The following is a 12,839-nucleotide window of genomic DNA, read 5'->3' as shown; positions in this document are numbered from 1 at the left end:
CTGTCAGAAGAGCAGCTGTAACAAAGGTATTCTGTCATTCCTCAGCTGGCACAAAGGCCATTTCTCCTCCTTTACTATGACCAAAGGCCATGATGTTACACTGCTGCTTTACACATTTTTGGCTTCAGTGTACGCCTGTACTCATGAGGAAATTAGACACGTGTCAAGAACAATGCACTTTCCTATCATGCTTCTAATCTTCTTTCTTTCTTTCACTGAAGGATCTGCTGTTAAAAAGCAGAACAAAACGCAAACCCCAACTCTTAACTTCAAAATAAAGGAAACGGATTTTGGTTTATGAGTGATGCTCGTAACACACACACACACACACACACACACAGACACAGACACACAGAGACACACACACACACACAGGGCCTGTAGCTTTTGAGTGTCCTAATCCGATTTTCAGGAACCTTGGTAACACTTGGTGTTCGCTTTGACCAAATGTGTACATTTAAGTAAAGAGGAATTTAGGCCCTAAGCCTATAATCAAGATCCTCTGGTGCAAAGCTCGTGGATTACATATAATGCATACACATCCACACAGATCTAATTACAACGCAGAGTCTTTCAGCCCTGACTTCTGTGCTTGTGACTATCCTTTGCCTGTAAAATGCTTAACACATCTATATTACAATAAATGCCAGTCAGATCATTTGGGGATACTACAGTACATCTACTAACTAATAATACGTGCTAAATAGTAACAGAAGAATAACACATTAAAACCAACAAACAGAATATGTATTTCTAGTAAGAATAGTCAACTCAAGCAGTTTCTGCACATGCTTTAAAGGCAAAAAGTATGTTAAACTGTTTCTCCTTTACGTATCAGTCAAGAAATAAGCTCACAGTTCAGTATTTGTTAATGTTGATAAGAGTTACACTAAAACACTGCAGAGTAAACAAATTCTGCACAGTGGTATGATTATTACTTACACTAGTTACTCTAGGAGGGCAAAGTTTAAAAGACTTTCACGAGATGGAAAATCTTACTGACTTCACTTTGAAAGCAGATTTCTACTTTTAAATCTTGTTTTTTGAAGAACAGATGTTTGTATTTTTGCACTGTGCATTTATCATTTGGTAAAGTTCAACCTTATACTGATGATGTTCAACCAGAGCGGCACTGCTCTCAGATAGATTTTAGTGAGTTTAATGCTAAATGGATAAGGGAGAGGGATTTTACTGGCACATTTGCAAGTATTTAACTTACATTCAACTCCACATGAAACCTCAGAAAATAATTTTGGAAGACCAACCTTGAAATAAAAAGAAATTCAAGCAACCAAGCTGTAGTAGATGTCTTGCACAAGCAGTAGTTATAATTCTCCTGCACATGCCTGCACGTGGACTAGACTATTAACACACACACACAAATTAAATATGCTTGGAATGTTAAAACCAACCTACTGAGAGCACTCACATTCTTCTTCAAAAAGAAAACATTGAGGAGGATAGGCAGAATGTAAGTCTCCAGTGCTGTACTGCAAGAACTGGCATTGTGGTGTTAAAGAACTTTTTCATTTCTTTCATGCTCCACCATCTCTTTTAGTATTTCTTAAGTGTGCACCTAATACGTTCAGATAAAAAGCACCAAAAAAAACCCCAACAACCAGAAAGGAAAGAAGTGATAGAGAAAAAATTGATATAAAGGTCTAGTAAGACTTTCTGTGAGTAGTTCTTGACTACTAGACAGCAAGATGGGCAAGAACATTTAGAGTATGAATTGCCTTATATTTCACAATTTGGTATCTTTCTGCTGTTACTAATACCCTAGGAACAATCATCATACTAATGAACTATAAAAATAATATTTTTGGTCTTTCATCAAACAGCTTTATCAAATAACCACTGTGCAGACACTGCAACAGGGCCTGTGAAATGCACAGTGAGGACCAGTCACCCCCATCTTTCAAATAAAACCCAAATGAGGGAACTGCGTACCCCTTACTACCATTTACTTTGAAACGGTGAAGAAATCCCTGCTAAACAGTAACACACCTTTTCAGAAGAATGAGGTGGCCTGTTTAGAGACTAGCACATGAACTCAAAGATTATTAAAATGATTCTGCTTCCTTCTAGGTGACATGTTTCTCAAGGATAAAGCCCTTAAAACTTTCCAACTCAGTATTTTTAACTACATATCTTGGTACGTATCAACGTGGATTAATCTCACAACATCAATTTAGACATGTATAAGTACAGACAAGAGATTTTGTTCTCTCAACTCTCCTCCCTTAGAGTCAATGGAGAGAAATAAGCACTTTCAGGGCACAATTCATCACATCCTAAAATAGGTATTCTAAGACAAGGGTGACTCATCTGACCTATTTGCGTTGACTAGAGGGAGTCTAGACAAGTAGCTCAAATATAGATATCTACATTGTGGAGGATGTTGAAATCTGGGGAGACAAATCCTACTCACTGTGCTATAATTTTAAAACAGTACAGTCCTTATCAGGGTGATAACTGGCCTGACAAAATTGAACGGCACAATATGGGTGAACCTAGCTTCACTTCTAATCCCAATGAATAGCAATTAGATGGAAAGCATACAGCCACTAACCTTCTTTCTGTAGACTGAAAATAACCAAAGTTCAAAAAGAAAGAGATTACAAATTTTATCCTGTCTTGTATAACAAACTCTGGCTATGTGGATGCACCAGATGTCATTCAACTTTACAGCATGTGTTGCTGCCCCAGCAGCAGAGCGGAATACAGCAAATGTCACAGAATGTGATATTCTATTCACACCAATATTTGAAAATTCTCTGCTGATAATTTCTCTTATAATTTGTTCCACAAATACAATTTGTTCCACAAATATTCCAAGAAAGTAATTCTGTGAATAAAAGCAGGTGCTGCATGAATAAATGACTGACTGAATCTTTGCTCTACACAAAACATACCGAGACTCTCAGATGACAAAGTGTGCTCCAGGGGACTTATAATTTTGTTTATCAAAATTTAGTGTCCGTAACATCAGAGCTTACCTCTCACCCTGCTGCTTCTAGACCAAAATACCTTAAAAATTTATATGAACTAAGACATCTGAGTTTTTATATATATCTATATCTATATCTATATCTATATCTATATCTATCTCTTAGGAATAACATCTCTTTCCTACCACCTGCTGATTCCAAAGATTCCATCTGATTCATCTGTTTATGATATGGGTGGACAGTTCCAGAATTTTTTTTAAGCGACTGACTGCCTTTCACCTTTCTAAAAATCTGCAAACCTACATTTTGCCTAATGAAACAAATTTATTTCATTAGATACATAGGCAAATATCTGAAAAATTATCCCAGCAAATCCCTTTTCCACCTTATAATGACAAAACAGATCAAGCAAAATGAGTGCATCTCCTACTTAAACCTTTATGTGATGTTAAGCAACTTGCCATATGCACTACATAGTTTATTTATACAAAATGAATTATTTCTGAAGATGCTCTTGCCTTGGAACTACCATAAAATATACTAACATTTATACTGTGCAGAAAATGTTGGCAAATGTTTATTTTTTAATGACAAATCACCTACAGTGTCAGAAAAAAGCTGTATCATGGTCACTGCACTTACAAGATACTGCACTACGGTTTCTCAACATGTTACATTAATCATGGAATCTGGCTGCTGTCTCAAGAAATAATGCTTGAAGTCTTCATAACTGAGACATTAACAAGATTTGCTGTTGTGCAATTTTTATATAAACTGTGCTCCTACATAATCAATTTAGCAGTTCAGTCAGAGAAAACTTTTTGCTGTCCACTAGTGTTTTACAATGGAAAATCAGTAATAATCCTCAATTCTACATATCTTTCCTTTTAAATAAGCTTTAAAAGCAAGAGGATGTGAGATAACAGCAATAATAATACTAATAATAATAAAAATCCCTAAGCAATAACTCTAATAAATGTGGCATTTGCCTATTTTACTCATAGCAAAACTGCATTACCTTTAAAAATCTATTCCTGAATACCTCAAGCACCTGGGACTGGAATTGACATGTTTTATTTTCCAGGCCTTACTTTTAACTATATGATAATCCTTCCTCAATGTGTCTTTTCTCAACATGCCATATCTACACCATCTTTTTCCCATGTCTGTGACAGCAGACTAAAACCTATCAGGTTTACCTACTCAGAAATCAGTATTTTTTTGGTTTATAATTATAATGTATAGATATAATTATAATAATTGCTACTTAACAACAAACAGAGAATGATTCAGTTTCATACTATGCAGAATTAACGTTGCAGACTATTTTGGTTTTCACCATCTTACCGCCGTGCTGTCATGAAATAGCTGCCAGGTACGAGTATTCATGCAGTTAAACTCTGGAGCCCTTATTTTGCCTCTGACCACCCGTACCTCCCGTCCTAAGACTTATAGTCTGATTTCCCTGTACAATTTTTTCTTCAAAATTCTCAAACACGCTCTGTGACAACAGACTTGAATCCTCCTGTGATGCAATTTAAAAATCATAATCACCGGATCCTGTGTCATTATCTCTGACAGGCCCAGTAACTTTCATGTACTTTACCAAAAAAGTCCAAGAAGTATTTACTTTCACCGACTTCTTAATATTGCTCACTGACAAAAAAATTATTAATTACTGTAGCTATTTATAGCAGTTATCTTTTTTTCTGGTGAATGTAAGTCTGCCAAGGTACACAACTCCAGCAGCCCCTTTGTGTTGGTACTGCAGAGTCCCATACAATCTGAATCAGTATTGTACAACAGATCGCTAGAGCTAGCTCAAGAAGACTGCACTTCCAAATGGTTTTAGCACAAACACATCTTCCATTGGCCACACCAGCAGTTTTTACTCTAATAGTCTATCATGTTTCTAATGCTGTCTCTCAGCACCAAAGTTCTTTTTACTTGAACTTCAATTAATCCTGCTCTTGGTAGACAATAACCACTTTCGGTTTTCTAAATTTTCTCAGGTCCCAGGACTGCTGATTCCTATTAAATGGACAGCTACAGAAAACACAGCATATCATGGCCATTTCTAAAACTGCATTACACCCGAATCACACATTATTAAAACTTAGTTGAGGTCAGATGAGGTTACAGGGACTTTACAGTTTCTTTGGTCACTAAACCTAGTTAGTTAACTAACTTAAGTACTCTGGTTGTTGGGATGAAGTTATTTTGAAGCATCAGAATACAAAAATACAAGCAAGTCTGGTGCATATTTAGATACCAAGTTAATTTCTCATGTTTTTCCTACTACTGTTTTGGCAAATTCTAAATTTCTAATCTCTAAATCATTTAAACAAAACTCAGTTGGTAGGCTAACTACTACCAGAGGAATAGTACCATTACGTTTCCACCAAGTAGCTTTACCAGAATAGCTTCACCTAATACTTCTCCTGCCTCACAGCAGATGGTTGTTTAATTTAATCGTTATTGCATTCCTTAAGCTGAATTACATCTGCACTTTTTTACAGGATTTTTGAGAAGTTTATTTTGTGGAACAAAGCGTCACAGAAGTGTGCTCATTCCTGAAGTCAAAGAATGAACAGAATAAATACAAGATTGTTCACTTTCTTAAAATGTCATTATATACATATACTATGCCATTTCTACACCACACGCAGGGAAACTAAAATAATCTACTTTTTTTCAAGAACAGTGGTATTAGCTGAGGTGCCTCTGTTCTATAATTTGGTAACCTCTATGTTTAAACATCCACAGTGGCCTTAGCACTATTACTTACCCAATGAAGGAGGAAATGTGAGGTCGCAAGTATTCAAATCTGAAAATATTTGGTACATAATGGATTTTCTGGGGATATATACTGCAGATACAATGCCCTTTTCTTCTCATATTTAAACTGTTTAAACATAGTCACCTCACCCTAAGATTTCCTTTACAGTTAATTGGTCACAGATCGCTTCCTAAGCAGAGCATGAAGCATTCCAGTTGTGATGAATCAATGACACAAGCTAACAGATGTCACAGCACCTTTAAGGTTGCTTTATCAATGGTGATGCTAAAGAAAGCAACTTGACGACATATATAAACATAACAGGTAACCAATGCAGAAACTCCATATCCAGGATCCAAGCCAGAGGTGACAGTGACACTATCTTTAAGTTGAAAACTATTGCAGAGACAAACCTCTACAAGGTACAACTTTCTGAAATACCTAGTTATACTGCTGTTACAGTTCATAATATATTTTTACAACCCATAAAACCTAGCCAAGAAATAAACAGATAAAAAAATACACTCCGTACTTTTATAAGCTCTAAGAAAAGGTCATTCCTAGATCAGACAGATCACAGTATCGACATTTTTGTGCTATTGTCAGATGATGGGGAGGGAAGAGAAGGCGAGACAAAAGAGATCATCTGACCAGATGAGTCTCTAAACTTACACAGTACAGAGGAAGGAGTGGAGTGGGAGAGTTCAGACTCAAGTGAATGACTTTCTGAGTTTGCACTTTTCGGGGACTTGCCCGCTGAATTGATGGAAAGAAACACAACATATGAACAAACAAAGATGAAGAGGTAGAGTGTGATCAGAGTCCTCAGCAGGCACTGGCAGCAGGAGCGGCCGCTGGGGCACGGCAAGGGTGGTGACCAGTGAGATGAAGAAGCAATGGAAGAGGAGGAGTGGTGGGTGGAACATAACCTCTCCATGTCACCCTCCTTCGTGAGAGCTGTATGAGGGTCAAGTAGATGTGAAGGCAGAAAAAAAGAAGGCCAAAAGAAAAATAACGATAATTTAATTACAAGCAACAAGAACTTATAAAATCTTTGAGCATATAAACAACATTAATTATGTACTTTGGGGATGCAGTGTGGGTGCCAAAGAATGGCTGTAAAGGTTGTAGCCATAAATGACTCTGTTCAGATGCCAGCGCGGATTTATCCCTCCATCCAGTGCTGAGATAATACAGGGTTCTGAAAGAGCTTTTAAAAAATGTTCTTAGAAATTTAAAGGTTTTTCTTCAGGAAAGAATGTTCCAAACAGATTAGTTTAAATTGGTTTCTTTTTTACTGTTAAATAAAACAAAAAACAACAGGCATAAAATGAAATCAATTAGCAAAATTATATGATAATATATGCTTCCTGAATGGTTAAGTTTTCGAAGCCATATGCCTTACAGATGTATTAAGCAGCACAGATTAGCCAGAATTTATCTAATCTGTAAGTGCCCTGCGGCTCAGCAATTTTTCCCATCAGGAATTCCTACTAGTGCTTTCATTAATTCATTTCCAGGGGCAAAAAAAATACCATAAGAAATCTAGATCTCCTGACAGTGATAAATTTAACAACTCAGCTTTGTAAAAGTCTGTGTGCATTGCTGGCAAAAATAATGATTGTATTCTATAGCATTAATCAAAAAAACGTATCAATCTCATCTCAAAGAGATGCTGCCAGAGTTCCAGTCTCATTACTACAGGAAAGAGAATCCTGAAGCAATCCTGGAAGAAGGCATTGCCTATGGCCTATTCTTCAGTATGTTCTTTCTGTCCTCTCCTGTCCTTGTATTTGGGGGGATCACTGTCATGCAGATAAGCCCATGATCAATGGTTCATGTCAGAAATTTATGTGAGCGAGGAACCTGAACTACAGCTTCAAGTAATTTCAGACTCAAGATCTAGAATTAGTTTACTGCTTGAATTATTAAGGCTCACTATCATTTGCCAAGTATTGCTTCCAGTAAAAGAAATATATCCCAGTCCTGAAGGATATAAATGCATACATAAACAAGACAAAGTTACGGACACTAAGATTTTTCAATACATAACAAATAAAAGGTAAGCCCAATTTTACTGTCTTCAAGTTAAAGTATCTGCCTTCAAAAGTGAAAAATAGGGTGAGATCCTCATGAGAGAATACTGTACACATTCCCAGATACATTAGACATAAGAATATGTTCCTAAAGACTTATTTGTGATAGCTGATTTAAGACTTCTTTTTTTTTTAATTGCTACCTTTCTTAAAGAATCATAACATTTCTAGTATTTTGTACAGACATGCATATGCAGGCACACTCCCACAGGGCACACAAAAGCACAACTGTGCTGGAGATACACAGCCACACAGACTCACATAAACCACACAACTTTAACAAGTCAAATCAATAAAAAGTAAGAAAATCACTTGATGTAGAGCTGAATGTTTTAAATATGTGTGGACTGGTAGTCTGTACAAAGGAAGGAACTTCGTACCAGTTTGTGCAATCTATGCACAAGGCTAGAATAACAGAAGGAGGAACAAAGTGCATAGACTGCACACCTTTGTAAACAAGAGTCATTCTCTGGGAGGTGTGGGTCATACTGCAATACTGTAAAACATATGCTAGTACTACTCTTGAGTTACAGAGTGGCATCCCTGTTTCCCTTCTCCTTTGCAGGAAGGAGAGCACCTCTCCCCATGCTGCACTCCATGCTGCGAAGAAAAGCAAAAAGATTTTTAAGGTCCTTTACCATCTCAGGTGGGGAACATTCCGTCTAGATGTGTCAAATTTGGTGACAAGCATGAGCTTGAGCATGCGCATAAGGACCCAGACAGTCAGTAATCAGAGAGAATTCTCTCTGCTACCTCTGACAGCCATTCATCCCTATCAGTATCGTACCTCCACCTGCAGCCAGTAGCTGTTGTTCCTGACAAGAGAACAGCTTTCTCACTGTTGTCCTAGAAAATCTACATCCAGAAGTCAAGTCTGGTGTAGGGGGAAAATATCTTTCCTCAGTGCCCTGCTACAGCATGGTGCTTGAGCTTATAATAGCTGTCAGGGTTGCAGGACTGCCTATTCCCTGAATCATTCTACAAATTAGACCTTAATGGTACTGTTAGCTTTAATTTATAATAAAACAAGCTGAAAGGCAGCCTCTGGTGGAAAAATTGGAAGTGTGAGAAGAATACTAAAAAGTGAAAACCAAGCAAGCTTGCAAGCAATTAACGGCAGGGAGATTATATTTGTTTTTTAAATAAACAGAAAATTAAATCCCTATACACTGGAACAAAATGTGCACCTGGTGTCTGCTGAACAGAGTAGTGGTACCGTTACGTGTTGCTCCACAGACCTGATGCTGAAACAGCTGCCTCAGGGTATGAGGTCATCATGATCATCCCAGATATTAGCAGTTCAAACTCTCATTGTCGGTAGAGAGGAAGCATCCCACCTTCCCACCAAAGCAGATGAAGAGCAATCCTGCACTACTCTGCCTCCTCTTCTGCATGGTAACATCTTTCAGCTCCTCCTTCTGCAGTCTCCAGAAAATACACAATGCAACACTCTTCCTGGAGTACAGCCCCAGCTCATCTTACTGGCTTATCCACTTTATGCCCTTTGTATCACTACTATGTAGCAATGGGTCAGTAACCTACAAATATCAGAAAACTTTATCTGCTACACATCACATCTGTCACTAAGCTACAGTAAAGAGAAGGACACCACCCGTATCTCGTCTCTCAGACCTGTGATTACTGCAAGAGCCTCTTCTCTGTTTTGAGAATAAAGTACATCATGGCCTCCAATCTGCTCTTAACTGTGATACTACAGAATCATATAAAAAAATTAGGTGAAACATATTCATTGTTGTTTTTCTTATAATTGTCTTCCTGAAATATAATTCTGTGCGCTAAGCTTTAGACAGAATTTTATACATAAAAATCCTACCATTGTAACATCAAGTTATATCACCGCGCAGAGGCCCTATAATTAAATTATTCATTTAATGAGGTTAGTTGCTAAACTACACATAATGGTTTGAAGAAAGAAATACAAAGTGTTATGAATAAAGGTAAATTACACTGCATTTTCCTCTGCATCGGCTGCAGATACCTGTAATTGTTCTCCAAGCCATTACTTTGCATTAACTCAAGCCACTATCACTAGGTTGTTATTTAAAGCGAGTGGGTACTGGCTGTTAACGCACACAAGACTTTGTTCAAGTGGCGGTGAAATGATTCACTGAAACTTTGAGAACAAAGTGCAAGCATCAGTGACTTAATAACAGCTAACTGCAGCTCATCTAGTCACAATTTACAGCCGCATTGCTACTAGCAGCGGATAGAAAAGTCTTCTCTCCACCGAGGGAACACCAACACCAACTTATGCAAAAGTAGAGAAAATTATTGCAGTGCAGCAGACTGCGGGTAGCTGAGCTCCTCCTGAGCCTTTCCAAAAGCAGCACAATGAGTAGCAGCAGAAACAAGAGGCTGGGCTCTGCACCAGGCCTGCTCTGCTCTCCTGTGCACGCCTGAGCTAAGCTGCCATGGCGTAACGCCCAATGAATCTCACGCGCAGCATAATATAAAACTGGCATTTTCAACATTGCGCTCCTTGGACAGCCGCTACCGGGAGATACTTTCATTCTTACACTATCAATTCATTACCCTTGCAATACTGATATTTTTATCAAACATGGAGAGCACCTGTTCTGAGCCAGAAACTAAGCACTAGATATTTCTGATACAATTCTACTTTGTATTTAAATCTCTTCTAAATTCTAAAACACTCCTGTGCTCTTCAGCGACCAGTGAAGCTCTTCAGCAGATTCAAGTCTATATTTTAGGGCACAGCTTTGCTAATACACACTTGTAACAGTGACTTAGGCATTATACTACTTCCAACATAAAGTAGATCTCATATTACAAAGGGTCACTGAGAATTCTCTTTTCCATTCTCCACATTTTCTTTACTATCATCTCTGCCTTGCGTTCCACCTGTATGTATAGCATTGTTCTTTGAGGTTGAAAAACAATATTTTCTGTGAACCAGAGATACACAAACCTATTACCCTTTTAAAAAAACCTCTGTTTTAAACCAAAATGTTATTAAAGTAAGTATGAGTAACATCACAGTACAATATTTAGAGGGAAAAACAGAAACAAAAACAGTACCTGTGAGGTTACAGAACTGATTTCATTAAAAAATTATTGATTTTAGCTTTTTAAAGAATAAAAGAAGATGGAAATAAGTGTACGGACAGAACAAGAGAGAAACATGAAAAAACACTGGCATCTGAACAGAACAAAAATTAAAATGATGACATAAAAAAAGCAAAAAGTACATAAACTAAGTAGGAGTTACAAAGCACTGACTTAAACGTTTTTAATCTACTACTATTATTACTGGAACTAGTATCTTAGTTAATAAGCAGGAACTTTATATTCTTCCAAAACATCATGGCAAATGGTGTTTTGGGAAACGAAAACTCAAAGGCAAGTCTGAAACATGTCAGATGTAACACTGAAGAGCAAAAGTGTAATTGCTCTTAAACAAGGAAAAAGAGTATTCTCTCTTTTTATTAAGAGTTTGTGCTTAATGACCTATTGAAATACATTCACATAACTCATGTTATTTCTTCTCCAAATGTTTCAAGCTTCAAGTCCTACCTTTCACATCCTCATCTTCAATGGTTGTATTGGAACTCTCTGTTGATTCCTGTTGAGAAGTAAACATAAGTAGAATGTATAAAACAACCCAAGCCTTATTTGCATGTCTTCAAAAATTACAGTTAGTTACAGATATCATGCAAAGCCTTGAAGCAGGGTGGGATGTAATTCACAAACAAATGGTCACACACTGATTAAGACATTTCCACCCGAAACTGATGTCAAACATTGCCATTCTCTACAGAAGAGAACATAAATACATTTCCTGCTGTCTAATGCTTTGACTTCACAGGAATGTAAAGGAAACTTTTTCATTCTTTAACATCCAATTGCACAAAGTCCACTGAAATGTTATATGAATTACCTCAGCCAAAGTAGGACAGCTTGCCATTTTAAGCTTAGTGATCAAACCGACTGTGCAAAATAAGTCATTCCATTCCAACTTTTAAATATGCAGACTTCTCCATGCTGCAATCTACAACTGTTTTTCTGCTCATAGGACTTATGCAATGTGTATTAAAACAAAGCCTCCCAGTGATTTTAAGACTATTGGATAAGATTCTGACATTTTTATACTATTTTTGTGATTAAAAAAATCTTCAAGGAGATGGAGAACTGATAAATATATGATAATTAATTTGACAAACTAACATATCATTGTAGTAGTATTCTTCAAGCAACCAGTCATGTAGAGGAATGACTCACGTATCAGACAGTTCATACTTAAGCCACCACACTGTTAAAAAGGCAAGGATACTGTACCTCAGTCTTTCATGAATTACCAGAAACATGAAATACTACAGGCAAATTCAGTAGGGCACTGTCAAATGCAATATGTACACATTTTTAGAAAGCCAGAAGGTTTTTAAACTTGATTTATCTGTACACTTTCTCGAAAAGTAGAATCAACTTTTTTTTTTTTTTTTTTTAATTTACAGACCATAGCAAAAAGGATTAACTTGTCAATTTTTGTCTGAGAGACAGAAGAGAGGAGTGGTACTGTTTTTAAGACTCAAAAGGATTTTACAATTCAATAATAAAAGGTAAGTTCGACAGTGCCCTTTATTTACTATGTCCTCACAAGGCTGAGCTGAAGGAATGTTCAAAATGGTTAATGCATTATTTGGACCTTAAAAAAAACAAAACACATGTGCATCCATAAATACAACTACAGGAATTAATTCACACACAAACAAAAGTGAACAAGTCACCATGCTTTTCCTGAACTGGCTGGTGTTAGATGTTTCACTCTACACAGACAGACCATGCTCTATCACTTGAAATATTAGATAAAATATTTATAAGTAAACAAAACCCCCACATGAATACAAGCTGTAAACACCATGCACAAGCTCACATGGCAGATGTAGCCTGTAACATTGAAGCATCCACTCCAGTTGCCATACTACAACAATCAGTCTTACAAATTTAGGAGTAACTCTCCACATCAAGTGGTTT

The 12,839-nt window shown here is 37.0% G+C and overlaps 1 protein-coding gene across 1 annotated transcript in view; it reads right to left on the bottom strand.

Annotated features, from left to right (window-relative positions):
• Positions 1 to 12,839, bottom strand: part of CAMK2D (calcium/calmodulin-dependent protein kinase II delta) — a gene marked incomplete at its 5' end in the record, with an annotated part of 48,858 nt that overhangs the window by 7,506 nt on the left and 28,513 nt on the right. Inside the window, one exon of the mRNA XM_010082089.1 lies at positions 11,382 to 11,430. Coding sequence (XP_010080391.1) covers positions 11,382 to 11,430 — 49 coding nt within the window. The remainder of the gene's footprint in view (positions 1 to 11,381; positions 11,431 to 12,839) is intronic.

This window comes from Pterocles gutturalis, unplaced genomic scaffold (genome assembly GCF_000699245.1).
Source record: "Pterocles gutturalis isolate BGI_N339 unplaced genomic scaffold, ASM69924v1 scaffold14044, whole genome shotgun sequence".
NCBI classification, from domain to species: domain Eukaryota; kingdom Metazoa; phylum Chordata; class Aves; order Pterocliformes; family Pteroclidae; genus Pterocles; species Pterocles gutturalis.
This window is presented reverse-complemented; position numbering and strand designations above follow the sequence as displayed.